The sequence below is a fragment of the Humulus lupulus genome, chromosome 8 (assembly GCF_963169125.1).
Source record: "Humulus lupulus chromosome 8, drHumLupu1.1, whole genome shotgun sequence".
Lineage (NCBI taxonomy): Eukaryota > Viridiplantae > Streptophyta > Magnoliopsida > Rosales > Cannabaceae > Humulus > Humulus lupulus.
This window is the reverse complement of record NC_084800.1, coordinates 5,608,134-5,635,513: the sequence shown is the minus strand read 5'-3', so window position 1 is coordinate 5,635,513 and position 27,380 is coordinate 5,608,134. Positions and strand designations below refer to the sequence as shown.

The 27,380-nt window shown below is 31.6% G+C and overlaps 2 protein-coding genes across 6 annotated transcripts in view; both read left to right on the top strand.

Moving 5' to 3' along the window:
• Window positions 1-27,135, top strand: part of LOC133794309 (cysteine-rich receptor-like protein kinase 10) — a 28,367-nt gene extending 1,232 nt beyond the window's left edge. The window contains exons 1-7 of one of the 4 annotated variants that reach the window (XM_062231513.1): window positions 22,689-23,936; window positions 24,987-25,109; window positions 25,299-25,426; window positions 25,523-25,733; window positions 25,820-26,057; window positions 26,233-26,383; window positions 26,488-27,135. In XM_062231513.1, coding sequence (XP_062087497.1) covers window positions 23,108-23,936; window positions 24,987-25,109; window positions 25,299-25,426; window positions 25,523-25,733; window positions 25,820-26,057; window positions 26,233-26,383; window positions 26,488-26,814 — 2,007 coding nt within the window. In that variant the 5' untranslated portion in view covers window positions 22,689-23,107 and the 3' untranslated portion in view covers window positions 26,815-27,135. Of the gene's footprint in view, window positions 1-666; window positions 790-960; window positions 1,089-1,164; window positions 1,376-1,459; window positions 1,698-1,828; window positions 1,980-2,106; window positions 2,631-22,688; window positions 23,937-24,986; window positions 25,110-25,298; window positions 25,427-25,522; window positions 25,734-25,819; window positions 26,058-26,232; window positions 26,384-26,487 lie in introns of those variants that run through there. The other 3 variants (XM_062231511.1, XM_062231514.1, XM_062231515.1) reach the window with 3 other exon arrangements.
• LOC133794307 (cysteine-rich receptor-like protein kinase 44) lies at window positions 18,206-21,496 on the top strand. 2 transcript variants are annotated; one of them, XM_062231509.1, is made up of 7 exons: window positions 18,206-19,163; window positions 19,243-19,392; window positions 19,559-19,680; window positions 19,770-19,983; window positions 20,214-20,451; window positions 20,556-20,706; window positions 20,844-21,496. In XM_062231509.1, exons 1-7 carry the CDS (start codon window positions 18,365-18,367, stop codon window positions 21,186-21,188), a joined length of 2,019 nt encoding a protein of 672 aa, XP_062087493.1. In that variant the 5' UTR covers window positions 18,206-18,364; the 3' UTR covers window positions 21,189-21,496. The 2 variants fall into 2 exon arrangements, with proteins under 2 accessions (XP_062087493.1, XP_062087494.1); XM_062231510.1 differs by having other exon boundaries at window positions 18,207-19,163; window positions 19,246-19,392.
• Window positions 27,136-27,380: the final 245 nt, after the last annotated feature.

Genomic DNA, 27,380 nt, shown 5'->3' with positions numbered 1-27,380 from the left:
TGTTACGGTAATTGATTGTGAAATCTGGGATTCTAGGGTAAACATATAAAACCTAAATTAGTTTAATTTTAATCAACAATCCTTTAAAATATAATAATGATTCCATAATCAAATGCGTATCCAAAATAAAAATAAGTTAATGATATAGCGATTTTTCTTCTTAAATCTGTTAAAATAAGCTTCAATTAACGTTACTTAAAATACAAAAATTAATTTAAAATTTCTTCTTCTATTAAATTTGGGCCCAAGCTCAATGATAATAACATTTATGACTCACCATTATAGATCTCTTTTTTTTTCAATCTTTTTCGTACGAATTTTTTTTGTCTTTTTGTGCGACGATCTGCCTTGTTGCAAGTAGCAAGATATTATTTTCCACTAGAAAATGTCATTATCTCTCTCCAACCTATATTATACGATATTAATTTGTCTCAATGTAATAATAATGAAATTAGTTATTAAAAAGAATGAAAGCTAGAATATTTAATGAGGCAGGAACCCAAAAAAATATATTATATTTAGATTTTTCACTTAATATAAACTTATATTTAAATTGTTAGATCACTTCCAGTCCTATTTGTTTTGTCCCTTGTTTTAGATAAATGGCTCTGTTTTTGCAAGATTTTGGAACTTGTAAGTGCTGATAAAGTATTAGTATTTTCCCAGGTAAAAGCAAAACCTCAGCCCGAACAATTGTTGCCATTGTCGTATCAATTGCTGTCGCTGTGCTCCTATTCATATTGGGATTCTGTTTCTTAACCAAGAGAGCAAAAAAGAAGTACACTCTGGGTACAAAAAATAGATCTACATGTTCTTAATATATTTTCTTCATTTGTTTTTACTTAAAAAAGGGAATAAAAAAACTCTATTAAGTATAATTATAGCTATGCAAGAAAAAGATTTTTGCTTGTCATGTGCCATTTAATTAGTATACATTTTTTATTATTTGGTTGTGTATAGCTAAAGGGGGTGATGACATTACAACCCCTGAGTCCTTGCAATTTGACTTGGCTACAATTGAAGCTGCCACAAACAAATTCTCAGCTGATTATAAGTTAGGAGAAGGGGGATTTGGTGAGGTTTACAAGGTAGAATATGAATTTATTTTAATATGTAGTTTTACTACTTGTTATATGCTGTTATAATAATTTAATTCATTCTCAGGGTACACTTCCTAATGGACAAGAAATAGCCGTAAAGAGGCTATCAAAAGGTTCTGGACAAGGTACAGAAGAGTTTAAGAATGAAGTCTTAGTATTAGCTAAGCTTCAACACAGAAACCTTGTGAGATTATTGGGATTTTGCTTGGAAGGAGAAGAAACGTTGCTTGTATATGAATTTGTTCCCAACAAAAGCCTTGACTATTTTCTATTTGGTATGTCTTGTCTTATTATGTATAATTTATTTACAATGTTACTTATCTAGCCAGGTGCTTGAACATTTTCTAAGTAATGTGCAGACACTAAAAGACAGGAGCAGTTAACGTGGGCTATACGTTACAAGATTATAGGAGGGATTGCTCGTGGCATTATGTATCTTCACGAGGATTCTCAGCTTAGAATTATACATCGTGATCTCAAAGCTAGTAATATTTTATTAGATACTGATATAAACTCAAAGATTTCTGACTTTGGATTGGCAAAAATGTTTGACATTGATCAAACTCGAGGAAACACAAATAGAATTGTTGGCACATAGTAAGTTATTCAACTTATGCTCTCTTATATGAAAAAAAATTATATTTTAAAGACAAAATTTATAGATTCATTTTGATTAAGTCATTATCTTTCACTTCATGACTAAATTGCTTTATTATGTCATATTGTAGTGGTTATATGTCTCCAGAATATGCAATGCACGGACAATTCTCTCTTAAATCTGATGTGTATAGTTTTGGCGTCTTAGTTCTTGAGATTATCAGTGGCAAAAAGAACAGTAGTTTTTATGAAACAGATTATGCTGAGGACCTCTTGAGCTATGTGAGTTTGTCTATAAAATTAACAATTTATTTTGATTGTCAAACCCAAGCAATAAAAGGCAATATATATCCATTACATATAGAATGATTAGTTTACTAATGAATTAAATATATATGTATAATTACAGGCTTGGAAACTTTGGAAGGAGGGAAATCCCTTGAAATTATTGGATCCAACACTGGCACAGTCTTATTCGGAGAACGAAGTTGTGAGATGCATCAACATTGGGCTATTATGTGTTCAAGAAGATCCAGAAGATAGACCAACAATGAAGACGATAAATCTTATGTTTGACAGTTACTCAATCACCCTGGCAGTTCCGAAACAGCCAGCCTTTTACAATAGAACCGATGCAGACATTCCATCAATGAAGTTTGATGATTCTAGAAGCGTTGGGTTTCCAGTTTCTATCAATGAAGCATCAATAAGTGAATTATATCCTCGTTGAATAGTATTTAAGTAATTAAGTGTTGAAAAAAAATCCATGAGTGTGTTTTAATATCTTTATATTTTTCTTTCTAATTATGTAACTAGATAAGTTGCCTAGTGTTGATGTTTAAGTCGTGCAGGGTGAGACATTTAAATGCTTCAAATAAATGTATCCTGTTTCCCATTAGAAAGAAAAGAAAAAATAACTGTATCTTGTTTCAAGTCAATAGAAATAAAAAAAAAATATGTGTAAATGTTTCAAAGTCTATACCAAACCTTGCCACAAAAATAAATAAGTCTACCTAAATCTGGTTAATTGTTGAATTTTCAGGAACCCAAAAGTCCCTTTATCGCGGGGCTGAGGGAACATACATGTACATTGAGAAAATTCAAAGCTTAAAATAATTATCTATCTACGTATTAGATGATAAGATAAGGATATTAGTATTAGATAATTATATAAGATAAGATAAGGATATTAGTAAAAAGGATATAAATGTTAAAATATACATATAAGTATTAAATTGTAAAATTTAAAAAGACATAAATGTGAAAATATACATAAAAAGGACTGAATTGCAAACATATCAATTAATTTTTTTTTTATAAATAAAATTTCATGGGCATCTTTCCCCTTAGTCACCTGGTAGTTCCGCCAGAGTGTTATATTACACGCATGTTGGGGTATAATTACATTATAATTTGTTTAATGAGTAGATTAAAATGTAGTTGTTATATACTATTAATTTTTTTTGTATACTTAGGAAAATTACAATTAATGATAAAAAAGGTATTTTTAAAAATAAAAAAGTTATTTTGAAATAAATTTTAAGTCAATAATTTTATGAAATTAATATATTTTTAAATTAATAAATGAAATAAAAATTAAAATAAGTATAAAATTACATATACTTTATTAATTAATGCAGAGTAATACAATAATTTATTAATTAAAACATAATTATGAAATGAAAGTGAAATAGAAATAATTTTATATAAAGTAATTTAATTAATTTAAAGTAGAATTTAAAATTTAAAGATTATTACAATAAATTTTTTAAAAATTAATAATAATTAACTATGAATTAATCAAAAGAATAATTATCCATATTTTTTTTACAAACAATTAATATAAAATATAAAAAAAAATTAAGAGGAGATCTGATATATTTATATTGCCTAGATTTGAGTGTAGTTCATAGTATTGCACAAGTTTAGCTTATTATAATTATTATTCTTTATTGATTAGTTTAATATTTTGTTTTAAGTAACTTTGTTTATTTATATATGCATGTATATATATATGACAATTTTTTTTTTATTGGGGCTTCACTTTAAGCCCTATCAGTAGGGCTCTCAGTGTTTCTCAACCCGTGAACAGTTTTAGGCGAGATTTTTTTTAATGATCGTGTATATTGTAGCTATTTAAAGCATCCTGCAAATTCAGAAAATTTCGAATAATTTACAGTATCGAAAACTAGGTTCAAACATGTTGCTTTCTACGCGCATAAAAAAAATTAGTCACGCGTGCAACAACATGTTTGAACCTAGTTTTCGGTACTGTAAACTATTCAAATTTTTCTGAAAATTTGCAGGATGCTTTAAACAACTACAGTATACACAGTCATAAAAAAATCGCACCGAAAACTGTTCACAGGTCGAGAACACTAAGAGTTACACTGGTAGGACTTAAAATGAAGCCCCTATATATATATATATATTATATTCTTTCTATAAGAAGTTTGTACCGTGAGAAACCTAATTATATTTAAATTGAAGAAATAAAAAAGAAACAAATGGGAGCATAAACTTTATTAATTAATACAAAGAAATACAATAATTTGTTTAACACTATAACAAAAAGGTCATTTGCGTCAGTTTCTAACTGCCACAATTAAACTTTTGCGTCAGTTTTATATTTAATGTGGAATCCCATGACGCAAACGCCAGCCTGCTTTGCGTCAGTGGGGCACGGTCCCAAATGTTAAAAACGATTATTTTTTGTGTCAGTTGGGAACTGTCACATAAAGTATTAACAAGGGAAATTGCAAATATTTATGTCAATTTCCCTGACCTATTTTGATTAAAAAAAATAGCAGCAGAAACAGAAAAACAGCAACAGAAACAGAAAAACAGCAACAGAAACAGAAAAACAACAGTATAAATTTTTTAAACATTTATCTAAAGTTAACATTTATGATCAAATCTACAAAAGTAATTCAGATTTCAAAGTTAATCTATGTATATAAGTACTATTGTGTTCTAAATTTCTAAGTATTAAACCTACTTAAACTAAAATTTTCTCACCAACTTGCTCATTTGCTAACTGAGATACGTCATAATTGATTCAATCCACTCATCCCGTATCTCGTTGATTTCGTGAGCCGAATATGGTGTCGTATTTGTAAACTAATTAGAAAATATTTAAAATAATAAGTTAGAAATCATCCAAATAAAATCATGGACGATAGTTTAAATTAAAATTAAAAGGTAAAACAATACCTCATTTTTCAAGTAGATCTTTGGTCTAGGTTGTGAAATCAACTCTCTAGCAAACTTCATAATGTAAAAGTCACACTCAGTTGGCCTAGTTTGGTTTCGACACTATTACAACATAGTTATCCAAATTTAAGTATTATATATATTAAGTTTTTATAATAAAAATATGTCAAAAACTTTAATACGATAAGTAATATAATTTACTTACTTTAGGAACATAAACTTTTTGATTGATTGACAATTTTTGTATTCGGTGTGTATCATATTGATCCAATGCCCTGCACAAAATATTAATATTTACCCAGTTATGAGTTTGAAATGAAATCATAAATTAATTAAGTAATATGTATAACTTACATGATAATTTTCTCCTTGATTTCCGGACGAAAATGTGAGTTTACAGGATCCAAAAAAGCTACCGAATGATTGTGTGGCTAAATTAATACTAACATCCAATGATAGCTACAATAAAAAAAACTTGTGTAAGATATTTATCAATAAAAAATATATATGAATATAAAATTAAATGGACTTACTTGTTGTTCCAAGGACAAATTAGAAACTGTGTCTCCAGCTCCATCTGTAGAAACCGATCGAAGAGATTTTTAGCACGTATTTCATTGGTTCCTGCATTAGTGGACACTAAAGCGGGATGCGTGAAAGTGTACATGTGGTTCAACCCCTTCGTTTGCACTAAATCATCGAGCAAGCTACATATAATTAAAAAAGCCAATAAACTATTAAATTTCAAGTTACACTATATAAACTACAAGTTTATAAACACCAGTGTACCTCATATATAATGCTAGTTCAGTCTGTCTGATCATCTCATAGTTGCAAAAGTGAAGGATATCATCTTTCCCTAACAGGCGATAGTTTGGAATCCAAATACCCTTTCTACAATTGGAATTTCTACCACGTGGTCAACTTTTCATTTATCAATAAACTTTACCAAACACTTCAACATTCTTGTCATAGGCACTTCTGTAGGCTCCTGTGTCAATGCCTCTATTATTTTCTTCGATTGTATTGGCTGTTGAGTAGAGGGCGCAAGTGGCTCTTTCGTTTCTTGATTAGTAAGGACCCAATGTTGTGGCCATCCAACATTGTACCCGACTGCTTGTCCAATTAATGTATAACCTTCCATTGTAAGTAGATATGGTAAACTAGCGTTCTCTTGAATGGCTACCTCAATTCTCACACGATAATTTCCAGGAGGCAGTTGAATGCTATGTATTTCTGTCCAACAGGTACTTAAAAGTTTCTCCTCTGCAATTATATTTTGTGTCGAACCAAGACACAACTTACAATTAATCTGTTACATTACAATTAATCTGTTAGATTTTTCGATAAACTAGTTTATTTTTACTTTATCAAATATATGCAATAATGAATTAATAAGAAACTATTACCTCATCAGGAAAATTTGACTGTGGTGGTGGGGGAGCACATGGTGCCTGTGTCGGTGGTGGAGGAGCATATGGTACCTGTGAGGGTGGTCGGTGAGCATATAATGCCCATGTCGGTGGTGGGGGAGCATACGGTGCATGTGTCAGTGGTGGAGGGGCATATGGTGCGTGTGGTATATTTGAGGCTCCTCCTACACCCGAACCAGATGCATTTGATGATCCAAATGTACCGCTCTGTTGAGATGCAATATGCGCCATCAACTGGTTTAACTTTTCCTCCTGTTGACGTGCCATTTCTTCAGATTGACATCATTTCTCTTCAAGGTCTTTATAACGAGCATCTTCCACACTTTTTTGTTTGTGATTAAATCTTCTTGGCGGTGGATTACCTAATTGACAAGTAAATAAAAGAAACAATATCTCCAAAAAAAAAATTGGGCAGCATTTCTCCTATTTCTATCACATTTCCCAAAATTTAAACGTGCATTTATACAACACATGATATACACAAAAATATTCAACAAATCAATCAAACATGCCTAATTCTCATATTACTAAATCTTAAAAAAAAAAATAGGCTGCATTTTCCCTATTTCTATCATATTTCCCAAAATTTAAATAAATTTATATTCATCACATAAACACAACAAACCAATTAATCAATCAAACATGCATAATTACAGTCTTATATCACCGCAACACACAATCTCAGAACCTATCTCCACTATTTTATAATTCATACATTCCACTAAGTTAAATATCTTAATTTTACATTAAGGTTTAAAATATTACCTCTAATATAAAATCTTCCAAAGCTTGATCTCACCAACAAAGTTGTCAACAAAATACCTACTCAAATATAACAATAAACAAAAAATAATAAAAAAGTTGAAAAAATATGAAGAAAAATATATTAAAGCTATATTGTAACTAAATAAACAATAAAGTGCTTAAAGAAAACAAATAATTTGTTATATGTACTCATTTAAATAAACCCGAAATAAAAATATATATTTTTTAAAAAGTTAACAAATCACATAAAGAAAAATCGACTATAAATATTCTAACTAAATCAATAATAAAATATAACTTAAAGAAAACAAACAATTTAATGTATACATATTTAAACAATTAAACCCAAAATTTAAAAAGTTAACAAAACTCAAAATTTTCAAACTAAATAATTAATAAATTGGAGCTTATAAAAAATATATACATTAATATATATACTCATTTACATAAATACATCCGAAATTAAATTAAATTTAAAAAAAATTGAAAAAGTTAACAAAAAATAAAGAAATTATAATAAAAAAAATCTATAAAATTAAAATATTAAAATGCAAAGTTTAAACCTAAAACAATTAAATAACCATTAATATAAAACTATCCAAAAATTAAAAAATTTGAAATATAGTCAATTTATAAAAAAAAATCACAAAAATTAAATTTAAATCATAAAAATTAATAAAATTGCTCTTACTTGTGGTAATTGAGCAATGTGGGTTCTTGAAGTATAAAATCCCAAAAAACTAAGAAAGTTTATGGGTTTTCAAATAATAATCTTCAAAAATTCAAAATCTAAATAAAAAATTATATATAAAGTTCATAAACATATATATGTATCATCATTTTTACATTAAAATTGAAAAAAAGAAAGATAAAAACTTACCAAAAGGAAGGAAAACTTGTTGGGGGCGTCGCAAGTTCTTCAGTTTTTTTTTTCTTCTAAAAGTTAGGTTTGCAGTGGCTGTCTCGGGGACGAAAGGGACTTAATTCATTTAACGGGCCATTTGCATCAGTACTCCATTGACGCAAACGGTCCCGTTAACAACGTCAGTGGGCCATTGATGCAAACGACCCTGTTCAATGCCATCAATGTACGTTATGACGCAATTGCCCCCAAATTTCACTACTACAAATATAGGCTTTCTCTGCGCTTTTTTTTCTAGCATTAAATTAAATACGCGGAGAAAATGTTCAAATGAGTCTAAAACACGAAGTGGAAAAAAAATAAACTTTTCTTTGCAGTTCCATAAAGAAAACCGCAGAGAAAAGGGTACATTTCTCTGCGGTTTTGTTTATGTACCACTTTTCTCTGCGGTTTTCTTTATGGAACTGCGGAGAAAGCCCTTACCCTACATAAAACCCTCGACTCACAGCCTTACTCATTCTTCTCATTTCTTCCACTTTGGCAGACCCGAGAGGAACAGCGCAACCCTTCTTCCCCAGCCACAGTTAGTGCTATTTTCACCTTTTTTTTTTAGTTTTTTTTTTTCATTTTCTTCCTTATTTAGGCTACAACTCATGTAAATATACATATATATATTGATTTATTTTGAAGTTTTAGGGCAAAAATGAAGATATATTGATTGAGTATAATGTGTTTTGAATGTATGTGTATAGGGTGATTTTCAAGCTTTTTTCCAACATTTTTGAACGTTTGTGAATGATTAAAAGATATTTTTATTGTTCAAATCAGGTATTGATCACTAAAACTTGATTTTTTTTGTTTTTTTGTTTTAATTATTTCAGTTTTTTGTTATTTTTATATTATTTATCCAGTTTATATGTATTTTGATAATGTTAATAGTAATTATGTTTACTCCTTAAAATGTATTGTATTTGACATAATTTTTTATATTTTTTATGAAATGTATATATATAATATTGAAAATTAGTTATCAAATTAGGTTATAATATTGAATATATATATATAATTGGAATTGAAAATAATTATATATAATCGAAATTGAAAAATAATTTTTTTTTATTAAAATGGCTTTCTCTGCGGTTGTATTAACAAAACCGCGGAGAAATGTACCATTTTCTCTGTGGTTGTGTTGAATAAACCGCAGAGAAAATGGTACCTTTCTCCGCGGTTTTTTCAACACAACCGCAGAGAAAAGTGTGGCTTTCCTCCGCGGTTTTCATACAACTTTTCTCTGCGGTTGAATACACTACGTTTTTCAATACTCTCGAAAACTGCAGTGTATTAAGTAAAAAAACCGTAGAGAAAGATATTTTTTTGTAGTAGTGTTTGTGGCAGTGCCCAACGGTCACAAATGTTAATTTTTGGTCAACAACATCAGTCAACTGCGTTGACTGACACAATTGCCCTTTTTTATAGTAGTGTAAACAAATTGTCTCACTATTCAGATCAAAAACTTGAGAGCATTACAGAAGAACATTTTATATACGCATGAATTAATGATTTCTTATTAAAAAAAATGATTACTCTTGACTTTCAAAAAGCCATCACTATAACGAATATATAATTCTAGGTTTTGATTAAGCGCTATTCAGCAACTAGATGATTATCATATTATAAAATCATGCATTACCTTCACACCCTCATTCCCTTTATCATAAATCTGGTTCAGACTTTTGGCCTCCTTAGCTTGAATCCAATCTATCATAAATGTCGTCCTGCTCACTTTCACAGTTCTTGTGGCTTTAATAGAAGAGAATTGCTAAGGGACAATAGTGGTGCCCGCCTAACTCTACAAGAAGGTTATATACCGCCAACAAAAAGAATTACGGTAATTTCCATAAAACTTTTTAGTACCCTTTTGTTTCTCTCATCGTTACTATTCATCTCGATTGGGCTTAGCATTGGAGCTAATGACCTTACCTACCTCTACCACTGTTGGGGTTTTATGCCCTAATTAAAACTCAAATTCTTTGTAATCTCATTTTATTATCACATGTTTTATTTTCATGATTATTTGTTTAATATAAACTTCTATTAAATCACGAGTATAGCTAATCTTATTTATAGTGACGTATCACAGTGGAATATAAATATGATTATATGTTCAAAATAAGTTAGTCCTAAGATTAGTCAGTGCACCGGATTTATACTGACTTGCCAATCTATGATATGATCTACTTACACATTACAGTGTTATGTTCTTTCCAGAACATTAGCAAAGTAGATAAGATCAGATTATTTGTTACATCGGACATAACCGATATTGACAGTTGATAAGATAAGTAAACATACCATTATTATCTATTCTAGTCATATCATATAGTTGACCATAAGTTAATTCAATCTCAATTCTGAGTGGTTAGTATTCTTACTGATTGTATTATTTGAGTTCTTTCACTTGTTCGTTACCGGCTTACCCTACGGACTAGCCCATACTTACATCTTGGGAACTCGGTAGTATAATTGAGTGGGAGTGTTAATCATAGATATGAACATCTATAGCTTCTGATAAAGAAGTGAAACGATGGTTTCCTTTTAGTTTGGTTCAAGGTGTTAAATGATAGAGATCTCATTTAGTAATTAAATTAGTTTATTGAAATATCATTTACAAGGAACTAAGTTTTTTAATGATAAAATACAATGAGGGGTAAATGATATTTTACTCCTATCTCATTGTAGACCGTCTATAGAGGATTGAGTGACAATTATGGTTGTAACAATAGATAATTAATAGTGTATCTATATTTGTTATAGAGCGTTCTATTAATTCAAGAGTGCAATTCTGAGTCTATAGTGGAGTCACGAGGAATTAATAAGTTAGTACATTTATTTTTTTAGATTTATGATAACTTATTGGAGCTTGATTTCATAGGCACACGGTCCCCATTGTACCTTGGATAAAATCATCTAGATAGTCTCAATTAATTGATTTAATTATCAATTAGAATTATCAAAGTTGACCAGGTCAATTTTGGATAGTTTCACAGAGTTATGTAATTTTGAGAAGAAAAGAGAAATTATGACAGATTTATTAATTAAGATAAATTGGTATCTAAATTAATAAATAAGTTTAAATCAATGTTCAAATTATAAATAATTAATTTGATAAAGGATTTAAATAATTATTTAATTAATTAAATCATTAGAAAATAATACAGGCCTTGATTTTAAGTCCAATAGACTTATAATCAAATGAGAAATTTCACGGGCCTAAAGCCCATGATAATTTCAACCTAGGGCTTTAAAATAGATATTATTTTATTGATTTTTTTAATTAAATTAAATGACCTAATTGAGTCTATAAAATGAGTGCTTAGAGAGAAGTCACAAGTTCAGATTTCTGAGACGATTGATAAGTTTAATCAGTGATTTTCTGATAGTTTTAGATTATCTCTAAACACAAGTTATTTTCTAAGCCTCTTTGTTATTTTCTCTTCTTCTCTCTATATCTACCTCATGTGTTGATAATTGCCCACACTAGTCTAGGTGATTCTAAGGATACATTGGATGATTGTGAAGAAAATAGAAGATCGGTTCAGTTTCTTGATAATATTCTGCAACACAGAGGATACAAGAGTTAGAGAAACTGAAGGAATGACTATTTCATTCCACTGTGTATACTGTAAGTATTCTATTCTTTGTTTCTCTTTGAATTCAATTTTAGAAACATGTTTTAGGCTATCTCGTATTAATTTATTTAATATTAAATATACATGAAAATAAATAAAGATCTTGGATAAGTTTCCCAAAAATTGGCCTCAGAACCTTTGGTAATATTTATTTTCATGCATGAACATGTTTAAAATTGGATTATTTGATATGTTTGAATAATTGGATGGATTTTCAAGTATTTATGAAGAATATTGATTTTATGTGATTATTAGCAATTTTTAGGTTATTTTTTTGTGTTTTCTATGCTATTAATTTTTATATATGTTTTATTTTGTGTAAAACAAGTTAAAAATTTAATTACAAAATGGTTTTGGTTTGAAAAATTGCACAAAAATTTTTTTTTGGATAAATTTGGCTTGGCTGCCCATGCGTGCGCGCACATCCGCCCGTGCGTGCCGAGCCCAAATTTTAAAATTAAAAAAAAAATTGTGAAAATAAATTATTTATATTCAAAACCAAAAATATTTTTTTTGTTTTATTATTTAAATTAGATCGGATAGTATGATAATTGATTATTAATTCTAGAATATGAACATGAAACGTAAATTAGTTAAAATTTAATTCACCAATCATCTTTATCTCCACTATTCTAAAAAATATACATCCACTATCAAATGAGTAAGAATTCTCAAACATTGTGCTATCATTACTAAAAAAAAGTCTTTTTCTACAGTTTTTTTTACTTAATACATTGCAGTTTTTTAGAGTATTGAAAAGCGCAATGTATTTTAACGCAAAGAAAAGTGGTATGAAAACCGTGGAGAAAAATCACATATTTTTCTGCGGTTGTGTTGAAAAAACTGCAGAGAAAGATTCTTTCTCTGCGGTTTTGTTAATACAACAACAAAGTAAGAAAATCTTTCTCTGCAGTTTATTCAAAACAACCGCGGAGAAAAAATTTATTTTTCTGCGGTTTTCTTAATACAACCGCTAAGAAAGTCTTTTTTGTAATATCCAACATTTTCATAATACATTTATTTATTATAAATCAGAGTTTTAATACATAAAATGTACAAGTTTACAAATTTAAGAAATAATAATGGAAAAATAGTGTTTAAAATATGATTTTATGTTTTTAATGAGATTAAAGAGAGAGAAACTTGAGTAGTCAAGTATTGGACCCAAATGTCATATAATTTTAATTGGGGATTTTTATAAAATTAAGAAAGTTTTGCTAAAGGGCTTATTTGAAAAGAATTTTAGTATTTTGGGTCCAAGTGTAATTTTAAAAATAATAAAAAAAAAGGCTTCAGCCTTTCTTTTTTTACCCGAGCCCCCCCCCCCCCCCCCCCCTCTCTCTCTCTCTCTCTCTCTTGCGTGCGTGCGTCTGCCCGACCACCAAACGTCCACCGACGATCACCGTTTATAGCCATGCGCCGGACCGTTGGATTCAAAGGCCTCCGAACTATCGACCCACGCGGGAATCTAGAGCTCACTCGCCGATTAAACACCTCAACTGGTCGATTTAAGTTCGGCCACCCCGTGACTTCAAAGTTGCGATTCGGCCACCTCGGGCCTCCGTTTGCCGATCCGTCACCACCATCGTGTTCCTCGTGTTGTGGGCTTCAAAACCCAATAACTGGTTCCTACATCTACCATAGTTGGGTGGTGGGCCCACCACGAGCCACCGCGATCCACCGTAGACTGACGGTCGAAACTTAGTGTTCGAGGTTTCGAAGTACGTTTTGAGTCTCAGAAAATCATCGTTTGACTTGTTGGGGAACCTGATCACTTTGGTATAATTTCTTTGACCTATATATTGTGATTTAATTGTGATTGATTAGAATAATTGTCATTATGTGTATTTATAGTATATAATTATTGTTATACCAAGATTTCGAGCTATGTTAAATATGACCTCGAAAGGTGGATTCACAGCAGGTGGACTCATAAGGTTTAAAGTATGCTCCAGGATTGAATATCGAGCCTGCAGGACATAGACGACCTCGAGTATGGTGACCTCGGAGTGTTCATGACCTCGAAAGGTAGCTCCAGAGACGCATTCATCTTCAGGGATGACTTCGGATCAGGGGTCCCGAGCTCGACGCACATACGATCTCGAAAGCCATATGGCCTCGGGAGATATCTCTAGCTCGAAAGATGACGGGAAACCTGGGAAGCTAAAGCCTTGGAAATACATGATAACCACCTTGAATATCTATAAGTGTTGTCTAATACGTGATGTAATCCTCATTTATTACTGTAAATCCCCTAGAATCGTGGGATATTATTTGGTCAGTTATACGTCCCCTGGTCTTCAGGGGACGTTTCCTTTTATATCTGATTATAGGCATTTAAAGCCATTAATTTTATTCACAAAAAGAGTAACTACCCAAAATATGTGGGATAGTATTCTGCAGCCTTCTCTATAAATAGAGAGGCCATGCACCATTGTAAAGGACCGAAATTCTGAACCTTGAGAGAAAACTCTGAAGAATTCATGCTTAAGAATTTTCAGAGATAATCTTGAGTTTAATAACAGAGACTCGTGGACTAGGCAGATTTAACTGCTGAACCACGTAAAAATCGTGTGTTTGTATTGTCTTATTTCAATTGGCCATTATCAGTTATTGTTTATGTACTCTTCTTTCATTGTTTGACGAAAAACGGCGTCAACAGTTTAACTGCTGAACCACGTAAAAATCGTGTGTTTGTATTGTCTTATTTCAATTGGCCATTATCAGTTATTGTTTATGTACTCTTCTTTCATTGTTTGACGAAAAACGGCGTCAACAGTTTAACTGCTGAACCACGTAAAAATCGTGTGTTTGTATTGTCTTATTTCAATTGGCCATTATCAGTTATTGTTTATGTGCTCTTCTTTCACTGTTTGACGAAAAACGGCGTCAACAATTATATATTATTGATATATGGAATATTTTTCGGTAATTATACTGGCTATCTAGGATTATATGTATTTTTGATACAGGTTTTGATTTTGGAATTGTCCACTTTATAGCCGTTGTGCTGTCCAATTTTCTAGAAAATATTAGATATTAAATAAAGTATAAAAATACATATTTAATTGATTTTATATTAATATGGAAATTATTATGATTAAGTAATTTAATTATTATTGTTATTATTTTGTTAAGTAAATCAAGAATACATTCATATATATATATATGAAAAGTGTGATTTATAGTAAACCTATTATTTAACCATTATTATTGTATATTAATATTTGAATATTAAAATAATATCAAATATTAGTTTCTAACAGTTATTGATATTTGTAAGACCAGTGAATTTTGGAGAAAGTATAATTATTATATCACTGGAATTGATAGTATGACTAATTAATAATAATATAAATATTTATATTTATATTATTATCATTATATTGATTATTACAATTTTATGTTAAAAATATGATTTCTTTTATAAAATGACTATTTGAATATATATACATTCATATATGTATTGTTATTGAGGTATTTTGTTATTATTATTGAAATAAGTTTATTTATAGATGATAATTATTATTGTTGTTGTTGTTATATTATTATTATTATCATGATAGTACATTATTAAATGAGCAATGTTTTATATGAAGAGTTATTTGTATTACGTTGATAATAATTATTATTATCATTCATATAGTTTATGATATTGTTAATATACACTATCAATAGTGTATATTTACGGATTTGATAGAATTTAATAAATGATGTGCCTTGAATAGGTTTTGTATGGATTTGATTGATTGACTCTTGCTGAGCAATTTTAAAATAAGCTAAGGACCTAAGGTAAGTAAATCTCACCTTTTGTGCTTAAGTGTAAGATGCATGACTACATTGATTGTGTACATCTGATGAGTTAAGTATGGTATGATGATGATGCATATGATAAGTATGTGAAGAATGGTTATATGAACACCATAAGGGTGTTGTGTGATATGTAATTGATGAATTCTGTGATATGTGAAAGATGTCTTACTTGGTTAAGAATGATATGAATTATGTGCAAGTATGTGTTCTTATGTTGATGGATATGTGGATTACTTTATGTTCATGATTTGTTATATGTTATGATATATGAAGCGTTTAAGTTTTTAGGCTGGAAACCTTAGACCTGAGCCATAGCTCTACGTTAAGGTATAACAACGCCACTAACCCAAAGCTTCATGTATTATGACTAAAGATGTTTTGAGTTATATGAGATGTGATACAATGCCTTGATTGAATACCATCAAACATGAATCATGAACATGAACATTGGCATTTCAGCATCAGCATGTATGCATGGCATGTATAGTTATGTGATACATTATTATGTGATAAAAGACCATGCATATAAATATGAGGAAAATTGTGAAATGCCTTGAAATGTCTTATGTGAAGTGAACATTTTAATGACACAAGGCTTAAGCAAAGTGATAATAAGATGTTTAAAAAGGGTGCCACTGTTTTGATGAAGCAATCAAGTAAGTTCAGTAAAGAAGACGGAAGTCTATAAGACTTATAGTGGCTGCCCACTAGTGTGGGCTAGGTCAGAGTTGACCATTCAGATATGTTTGCCATGTTTCCGTCTGTCTCCTCCATATGTGTAATAAATATAGCAGCTATGGCAACGATGAAATGAGTGTTATGATAAGCCTAGCTGTGATGATGGCTAGCTGGAGGAGAACCCATGGGATTCTATATGATATGTGTAACAAGCCCTGCAGGCATTGGCCGAATCAAACAGTGTGCACAAGTGATATTGAGCCCATAAAAATGTGAAACTAAAAGAAAGAGCATAAAAGTAAAGTTTGAAAGTGCATGAGCAATAAATGAAATGCATAAGTATATAAGTCAGCATATTAGTATGTGTGCACTACAAACTCACGACATTCATGTGTATGTGTATGCATGAGATTTGCTTACTCAGCGTTAGCTCATTATGTTATTTTCCAACATTTTTCCAGGTGTAGCTTTAGCTGTTGAGCAACTTGTGGAGCACGGACTCAGCAGCAATGCAATAATGGTTTAGAGTTTTCATATGGCTGCCTTAAATTTAAAGTATTCATACGTGTAATAATTTCTACTAATAAGTTTATATAAAAGTTTTAAATTTTTCTGTATTTCTTTGTATCATTTTATTTAATTCTTTTGGTCAAGTGCCTAACATACTCGTAAACTCTAGAATTACGAGTATGTGGCGAACGTACCCTACCTTAGGGTCGTTACATTTTTAATAAAAAAAAAATTCAATTTCGATGATATATAATTATTTTCAATATTATAACCTGATTTGATAAATTATTATATATACATTTCATAACTAATACAAAATAACATGTATATAAATTCAAATTTCATTACTAAATAAAATATAATATTTTACAATAATATCATTTAACACATAAGTCAAGTTAGCAAATTACATATATAAAACATTAAATTTCATAAATAAATGACATTAATCTAGCTAACCAATTAATTTGTAGTGGGAGTAGATCGTCATTGACATTGTATTCCTTTTTGTCATGCCACTACAGAATTGACAAGTTAATATATATTAGATGATTAAATATTATATCTAGTTTTTCTTAGGCAAAAAAATAAATATAAAATATAACGTATTCTATTTTTGATAACTTCTGCCAAATTTGGTGCATTTACAAGATCATAGAAATATCTTAGTACATAATTTTTTGGTGCATGACCAACCATATATCATTTTTTATTTATTTATTTTATGACAATTTTTTTGGAGTACATAATTTGGATAATAAAAAATTATAAAAAAATAATTTTGGTATGTTGTCAATAAATATTAAATAAATTATTGAATTTTTTGTGTTAATTTACATTTTGTCATTTAGATCATAATCATAAATATTGGACCAAATATATCATTAACTAATTTTCTTTATGTTGAATTTAGCATAAAATTTAAATCTTACATTGAAAAAAAATCTAACTATTATTGGATACAGCTAAAGATTCTTCCTAAGCCATTAAAAAGGCAACACATTGAGAACGTAATTTACATTTATTTAGAGAGTAAGGTACCAAACACTACATAACACAGTACCACGTGGTTAATTAGTAATACTTGATAATTTTATTAAATTAAAATATATGAACCAATATTAAATTGGAACAATAAGGATATATCACCTAATATTAGACACCACCGGTTAATCACGCCCATGTGGGACCCTTTACCAATACTCTTATCTACATATACGCGCATGTCGTACATTCTTCGAATTTGAAATTTCAATGCTTCAAATAAATTATCCATATACTATATGATAAGATTAGGACATTAGTGTAACCGTCTCTCGAGGTAGTGGTCCAGAAACTTAGGAAAGACATGCACCACAAAGCACAACGCTACTTGTAAAATTACTTAATAATAAAACTGAGATTTTATTCAAGGTACTGAAAAAAGACTATTATTATTCAAGTCATCATTGTTTTAGTCAAATATTAAATTTTTATTTTTTGAGCAAAAAATAATGTGTTATTTTCATCTGCAGCCTGAGGGAATGGGACAAAACTATCAAAACTTCCTTTATGACTTGGGCCATTGGATGACTCAGCTGTAATAAAGTTCAAAGTTCAATTACCAACTGTTTCTCTCCGGCTCCGGTCAGAAACGAAATTAGATCAACACATTTTGAGCAATTTTTAGTACTTTCTTTCTTTTTTAGAACAAATAAAAAAGTGATGAAAATATTCTCTCCCAAGGTTTTTTGTCTGATCTTGGCACATGCCCTCTATTCGAGTTCTCTTTTCCAAATCGGAGAGTCGACAACAACTTACCGCGCTCACACATGCTCAAATTCTACGACTGGTACTTTAACCCAAAACAGTACCTACCTCTCCAACCTCAATCTCCTTCTCTCCTATCTCACCACCAACGCCACCAAAGATGGTGGCTTCTACCAAACCACCGTCGCCAGCGGCACTCCCGACGCCTCTGCCGGCCTCTTTCAATGCCGCGGAGACGTAAATGCTTCCTTATGTAGAGAATGCGTTAGAAACGCTTCCACAGAGGCATTTAAGCGGTGCCCATTAGAAAAGGGAGCCACAATCTGGTTCGACGAGTGCTGGATACGGTACCAGGACGGCTCTTCCATATCGCCGGGCATGGTACCGGCGTTGTTGTTGTCTAATACGCAGAGTGTGACGGAAGCGGAGGAATTCAACGATTTGTTAGCGGATGTTATGAACAAACTGGTGGACCAAACCGCGAATTCCGGGTCGGGTAAGAAGTTCGCGACGGACGAAGAGAACTTCACGAGTTCGCAGACTTTGTACGGCTTGGCGCAGTGCTCATCAGACACGTCGGCGTCGTTCTGCAACACGTGCTTGCGTAGCGCCATCGGTTTCTTACCACAGTGCTGTGGGGGCAAACGAGGTGGTTCCATTTACTTGCCCAGCTGCATCACCCGATTCGAGCTCTACCCTTTCTACAACTACAATACTACTACCCCTTCAAGTTCAACTCCGGTTCCACCTTCAGGTAATCATTTTTAAATTATTTTGTTTCTTGAAAACTAAAAGAAATACTGAGGAATCTCTTAAGCTTATATTTTGCGCAGCAGTGAAAGAAAAAGGAGGAGGTTCGATAATTACAATTATTGCTATTGTTGTGCCAATTGGTGTGGCTGTAGTGGTCTTCTTGATTGGCTTCTGCTACCTCCGTAGGAAAGTAAAGATCAAGAAATACCTCTCTGTTCGGCAAGACAGTGGTAAAAATAATTCCTTTGATTGTGTATTTCGGGATATAGCAATATTCTATTATTTTGAGTGCTTTGTTTTTATTTTCATCATTGTTTGAGGAGTGTTTCATTCAGTTTTTTTTAAAGGAAAGTGTAACAGCTAGAGTTTTTATATTTTCATGTCTGGTGGCTGTAGTCCGGGATGAAATTTCAAGGGGAGAGACATTTCAATTTTCTTTGGAGGAGATTAAGACTGCCACTAACAACTTCTCGGATGAAAACAAGATAGGAAGAGGTGGATTTGGTGAAGTTTACAAGGTAGAAATACCATAAGATGAAATTTCCTTCTGGTTATATAATTTACAAGCCATATTTGTAGTTCTTATCCAACCAGTTTTTGTTTTCAGGGTACCCTCCGTGATGAACAAAAAATTGCCGTGAAAAGACTAATTGGAAATCTGGGGAAAGAAGCAGATGAACAATTTAAGAATGAGGCCCTATTGATGACCAAGCTTCAACACAGGAATCTAGTAAGGTTATTAGGATTCTGCGTAGAAGGACAAGAGAAAATTCTGATATACGAATATGTGCCCAATAAAAGCCTTGATTTCTTTCTATTCGGTATGGCCGGTCACTAATACTTGGTCTGAGATTATTCTTTATTTATTTTTTAAGTTTCTGCTAGCTAGGAGAGCTGTACATGATTTCTAATCTTGATACTAACATATTAAAGCAAAGCAGAGCACAATTTACTGATTGTTCTCCTAAGGTTGGATATGACATTTCAGTGTTGAATCGATTAATTCAGACTCTTAAATTTCCTGTCTAATGGATTCAAAGGTATGTTACAGATAAGGAAAAGAGAAACATGTTAGATTGGACAAGGCGCTACAAGATTATAACAGGGATTGCTAGAGGAATTCTTTATCTACATGAAGATTCTAGACTAAAAATTATACACCGTGATCTAAAAGCTGGCAATGTTTTATTAGATGATCATATGAATCCTAAGATTTCAGATTTCGGTTTGGCAAAAGCTTTTGTTGTGGACCAAACACATGGAAGTACCAATCGTATTATTGGAACTTAGTAAGTACTTAAATAGAGTTTATTTATTAGCATTGCTTTAAAACTCAAATATTATGCATCAATTTTCAATGTGAGATATAAATATTAATCTTGTAATTTTGTAGTGGTTATATGTCTCCAGAGTATGCTATGCATGGACAATTTTCTTTTAAGTCGGATGTGTTCAGCTTTGGTGTGTTGGTTCTAGAGATTCTCAGTGGCAAGAGGAACAATTTTATCTATCAATCACACGGTAGTGGAGACCTCTTGAGCTATGTGAGTGTGACATTAGCTTAATCACATATGTATAATTGATAAAATCTACGATTTAATGACTTTAGAAACAGAGAGAAGAAAAAAGCGATTTATAGGCATTGTAACATTATGAAATTGTTGTGTAAAACTCTATGCAGGCTTGGGAGCTTTGGAAGGAAGGAGCTTTCTTGGAATTGTTGGATCCAACTTTAAGAAATTCCTTCTCAAAAAATGAAGTGATTAGATGCATTCACATGGGATTGTTATGTGTTCAAGAAAATCCTGTTCATAGACCCACCATGGCAACAATAGTTCTCATGCTCAACAGCTACTCTGCTATACTTCCACCACCTCAACAACCAGCAGCCCTTTTTCATCGTAATAATAGAACACAGTCGAGCACGACAACTCCTGGTGAGCACCAATCTAATCAATCTACGCCCAATTCAACACAATGGTCGGTTAATGACGGATCCATGATCACTGAAGTCTACCCTCGATAGTACAAGTTTGACACAACTCTCAATTATTTTCCAAATTATCCGTCTTTTGGGGCATCAAATTTAGAAAAATATAATTATTACAAAAATATTAAATTTTATGTTGGTTGCCTAACTCTTTAGGCCGGCCTATCTGTCTATACTTTGTATAATTAAACTCTCGTCATGGTTGCACTTGCATATATAGGACCATTGTAATGATCTTAATAGAAACTTATGTTGCACAATTTCCCGCTAAAATGGGATGTAGAACTAATGATTGTGCTAATTAATGTTTGAAAGAGCATATATATGGTACGTGGGTTTTGTTAGTTTATTTGTTTATTTTTCTCCAATCTGATATTGCTTGCCTACATGTACATGTTTTTATATTGTACATGTGTGAAATAAATTGTTTGAAGCTTGATTTTTACGTTATAAATAATTGACATTTCTCACAAATTTGTAGAATATATGCTATAATTACAATATTAATATACATTATGATATTGCCAAAAAAAAATACATTATCATATTAAAAAATAAGGATTATCATAACTATGCAAGTACAGAAAATACAAAGAAGTGCATTGGTCATCAATTTTTCCAAAGAAGTTTCCAATGAAATATGCATATTCTAACATGTCTCCTCGTGTGATATGACCCCAAGAAACAATGCCAATTGAAATGGTCAAGAAAATACAAAACACTTCTACACCGAAAGGAACCGCTCATGTACACCATCAAAAATTGCTCTTCGAAAATTTGAGTTTTTCTTTTACACAAAAATTATCGTCTCCGTAATTCTGATGCAACTTATGAAGAGAAATCGATCAAAAATAAAACGGTAAGAAACGTTGATTAATTCGTGGGAGGAGTCGTTGTCATATATAGTTAAAAACGGATCACGTTTATTGTTTTTAATAAAACGTTTTAAAATTAATTAATAAAAATATTTATTTTATTAAATAAATTTTCAACAAAAAAATAAAGTATAACACCACATTGCCTGCTAGCTCAGCTCGGTAGGATGGCAACTGCGACGCGTGGTTGTTAGGTGTGTGAGTCCTCACTCATGCGCACAAAATGGGGTGCCTCTTAGGGCCCAAACTCAATTCTGATGATTGTCTATTATATATCCTTATGAAAAAATATTCTTATCCCATGTCAGACCTTCCATCGTCACACACACTTAACACATCTTCCTATTAAAAAATTCCACAAAATTCCAAGGGAAACAAATGGGAACATAAACTTATACTAATACATAGAACAACAATTTATGTACACACGAGTTAAAAATAATTATACTTTCACTCGTAAAAATACAAAATAAAGAATTACAACTTCGTGCAATTGGAAGATTCATCTCAGTAAAGAATTTATAATAATAAGGGCAATTCAGTATACATGAATATGATACTATTTTGTATCAGTCATGTCCATATCGTTCAAAATACGATTACTTTTCCCTCATACATCACCTTCGCACCCTGTTTTGAATAAACAAACTTCACAAATCCGGTTCAGACTTCATCATCTTCTCACATTTACTTTTATTTTCAACCATTCATACTTCATTTTTTTTGGACTTTCATAACTGTAACGACTTACGTGACACGTTCATGATTCACTATCAATTTTTTTGCCCAAATAAGACTCAACAAAGTCAGTGTTGACTTGACCCAGTTTTCATATATTAATTATTCATTCTTCTCCTACCACGCACTAGTTCCCTCTGCCTGGGAAACACTACTATTAATTGTCGTCCTCCGATCACTTCTACAATTCTTGCATTGTAGCTTAGGTAACACCCCATCCTTCTCATTACTTACCAACATATTCATGATCACGTCATAATTCATAAGAAAGAAAGCTCTTATAAAAATAACCACTCAATTTTTGTGAGCTTATCAAAGCTGACAAGGCTAAACGAAAATATCATGCTGAAATCCATAAAAATTCCGGATGCCCTATTGTTTCTTTTCTCGTTACTATTCGTCTCTATCGGGCTTAGCGTTGGAGCTATTATCCCTACTTACCGCTATCACACCTGCCCAAACACCACCACTTACGCCCCTAACAGCATCTACCAAATTAATCTGAGGAACCTCCTCTCCTTCCTTTCATCCAATGTCTCCAGCGAATTCCATAACACCACCTTCGGTGAAGGCTCCTCCTCCCCCGTCTACGGCAGCTTTCTCTGCCGTGGAGACGTCAACGCCACTGTATGCCGAGACTGCGTGACTTTCGCCGTCAACGACGTCGTCAAGAGGTGCCCTGTTGAGAAAGAGACCATGATATGGTACGACGAGTGCCAATTGCGCTACTCCAACCAGTCATTCTTCGGCACCGTATCCTTTCGCCCTGGAGTCTATCTTTGGAACTTAGACAACGCCACTAACCCCAACCAGTTCAACTTGCTGACCAACACGGCCACCAGGGGGGCGGCAGCTGTGGCTGCAAAAGGCATGCCAGGTGATAAGAAATTCGCGACGAAAGAAGACAGAGTCGACGGGTTCCAAAGGTTGTACACCCTTGTGCAGTGTACACCGGACCTGAACGCCTCCAGTTGCAGTACATGTCTCAATGAGGCCATCGGACTACTTCCCGAATGCTGCTCTGGAAAGATTGGGGGAAGAGTTCTGTTTCCTAGTTGTAATTTTAGGTACGAGGTCTATCCCTTTTACAATCAAATTGCATCAACTCCGCCACCGGCAGCCGCCCCAGTGCTACCGCCGCCGCCTCCAATTTTCACACCGAGATCTACAGGTATTAGTATTTTGGTTTATTACTGGTCTCATTTAAAAGTTGTAACTGATTTTATTTTAGTTTTAAGATATAACTGTGGTGGTGCTAATTTATCTTTGGAAAAATGCTTCTTGATCGAGTCTGATAAAAAGAATACTTGCTGTTCTTTGTGAAAAAGAAAAAAGAAAAGTTGCCTACCATCTTGGATTGTCATGTTAATTTGTTAGACCAGAGATTAATGATAATTGATTGTGTTGTAGAATAAGAAAATGAAAATTTAAGTAAAATATTTGAAATTAATTCAATTATATCATCTCCACCATTCTAAAAATAAAAAATAATAAAATGCTTTCCACGATCAAATGAGTAAGAACTCTAAAAAATTAGAACCCCCTCCAAAAAAACGATTTTTCATTTAAATGTCTTTATTTACTTAAATTTCAAGATTCAAAATTTCTTCTCATAAAGTTAGGTCCAAGCTCAATTATAGCAAACAAATATGAGCGACGTACTAATAATCAGGTTTTATGTTCCGGCTTTTCTTATTTCCAATCATTTTTGTACGTCTCATTTTGTGTGATGCTGTGGTATGTGGCAAGTAGTGGCAAGATCATTTTCCTCTAGATAACTGTTATCAATCGTTGTCTGGTTGTTTGTTTTCTCATACGACTCTTTTACCTAAAACAATGCTCACCAATTTATATTTTTTTTATTTTTGAGAAAATACATCTAAAATTGGATTTTTTTTGGTATTGTTTTACTGATAAATACTCATTTGTTATCTTATATTTTATCAAAATACATGCTTATACTTAGTATACTATATACTTTCAATAATATTTAATCAAAAACTCATAATTTGAAATCGTACATATTTGATACCATATAATTTTATTGTTCAAATTTGAGTATATAGGGTACTAAATATATATAATTTTAAATTATATGGTATCAAATAAACGTTATTGAAACATAAGGAGGTTATATTATGAATTTAAACGAAATCAAATGGCTGTGTTTCTAAAAGAATATGAATTTATAACTGCTAATAAAGTATTAGTGTTTTCCCAGGAAAACGAAAAATCTCAGCCCGAACAATCGTTGCCATTGTCGTCCCAATTGCTGTCGCTCTACTCCTATTCATATTGGGATTCTTTTTCCTAACCAAGAGAACAAAAAAGAAATACATGATGGGTAATGATTCAATCAAGATGTATTCAATACATTATATTGAATGTTTTTCTTCATTTGTTTTCACTTAAGAAAAGGGAAAAAAGACAAAAAGAAAAATATATATAAATATAAATATAGCTAAGCAAGAAAATTATTTTTGTTTGTCATGTTTTATTCAATTAGAACATTTTTTATTCGTTGGTTGTGTAGCTAAAGGGGGTGACGATATTACAACCCCTGAGTCCTTGCAATTTGACTTGGCTACAATTGAAGCTGCCACAAACAAATTCTCAGCTGATTATAAGTTAGGGGAAGGGGGATTTGGTGAGGTTTACAAGGTAGAATTTGAAATATATTTTTTACTTATTGTTATATGCTGTTGTAATATTTTAATTCATTAGTTACTCAAAACAACTGTTTTAATTCATTCTCAGGGTACACTTCCTAATGGACAAGAAATAGCTGTGAAGAGGCTATCAAAAGATTCTGGACAAGGTACACAAGAATTTAAAAATGAAGTTGTAGTATTAGCTAAGCTTCAACACAGAAATCTTGTGAGGTTATTGGGATTCTGCTTGGAAAGAGAAGAAAAATTGCTTGTCTATGAATTTGTTCCCAACAAAAGCCTTGACTATTTTCTATTTGGTATGTCCTATCTTATTATGTATAATGTATTTTTGTAATGTTGTTTATCTTGCTAGGTGCTTAAACATTTTCTAGGTAATGTGCAGATACTGAAAGACAAGGAGAGTTAACATGGGCGATACGTTATAAGATTATAGGGGGGATTGCTCGAGGCATTTTATATCTTCATGAGGATTCTCAACGCAGAATTATACATCGTGATCTCAAAGCTAGTAATATTTTATTAGATGCTGATATGAACTCAAAGATTTCTGACTTTGGAATGGCAAGAATGTTTGACGTTGATCAAACTCGAGAAAATACAAACAGAATTGTTGGTACATAGTAAGTTATTCAACTTAATATTCTCTTATATACAAAATTTATGTCTCAAACATGAAAAATAGGATTATAGCATATAAATTTGTTATAATTAACTATACCAACAAGATACATACAATATTGTAATATTATTATTTCTTTATGACTAAATTGTCTTATTGGGTCATATTGTTGGTAGTGGTTATATGCCTCCGGAGTATGCAATGCATGGACAATTCTCCCTCAAATCTGATGTGTATAGTTTCGGTGTCTTAATCCTAGAAATTATCTGTGGCAAAAAGAACAGTAATTTCTATCAATCAGATTATGCTGAAGACCTCTTGAGCTATGTGAGTATGAATGGATTATTAACAACTTGATGTGAAAAGGCTTCCATTAAGATGAATTACTGATGAATTAACCATATATGTGTGTCTTATGTGTACAATTACAGGCTTGGAAACTTTGGAAGGATGGAAATCCTTTAAAATTATTGGACCCAACACTGAAAGATTCTTATTTAGAGAACGAAGTTGTCAGATGCATCAACATTGGGTTGTTATGCGTTCAAGAAGATCCAGAAGACCGACCAACTATGAAGACATTGGCTCTTGTGTTTAATAGTGACTCAGTTTCTCTAGCAGTACCAAAACAACCTGCTTTTTACAATAGATCAGACGCAGATATGAAATCAATGGGACTAAAGTTTGATGAGTCTAGAAGCGCTGAGCATCCATATTCTATCAATGAAGCATCAATAAGCGAATTTTATCCTCGTTGATTAGTATTTTGAGCAATTATATATTAAACAAAATACATGCATACTTATTTTTAATTGTATGATTGATATTTTGAGATTCAAGAGTTGTTAAAATTCTTTTTAGGTTATGTTGTTCTTGTAGGGAGTTTCCTGTCATCCAAGCAAAAGCAATAGCTTTCATGGAGACTTTTGGATTGATCTTTTTTGCTTAAATTACTTCTACATTTTATAGAGATTTGGTGTTTGACTTTAATCTCTGTGTTCTTTAACAAATCATTGTATTGTAATGAGTTATTTATTTTAGAGGATATAACAAGTTTATTATTCAATTTTCTTGAGGCATCCCTAATTTATATACTTCGTTAAGTAAATAATGTTGCTCATACACTCAAGGTAGATGATAAATTTGTATGTATGGAAGTTTTTCCATCACTTTTATTGGATGTATTGCACTTTTTTTAGTTTCAATGAAATTTTCATTGTTAAAAATAAAATTCTTTTTAGGTTAATGATATTTGATTACTAATGTTAAACATCCTCAAATTGATTTTTTTTTCCAATGCAATAGTTGTTATAATAAAGTTAAT

Coding starts and splice junctions, on each gene's coding strand:
- LOC133794307 (XM_062231509.1), top strand. CDS start 18,365: ATGAAAATATTCTCTCCCAAGGTTTTTTGTCTGATCTTGGCACATGCC. Junction 19,984..20,213: donor CCTTGATTTCTTTCTATTCG/GTATGGCCGGTC, acceptor GGTATGTTACAG/ATAAGGAAAAGAGAAACATG. Junction 20,707..20,843: donor GTGGAGACCTCTTGAGCTAT/GTGAGTGTGACA, acceptor AACTCTATGCAG/GCTTGGGAGCTTTGGAAGGA.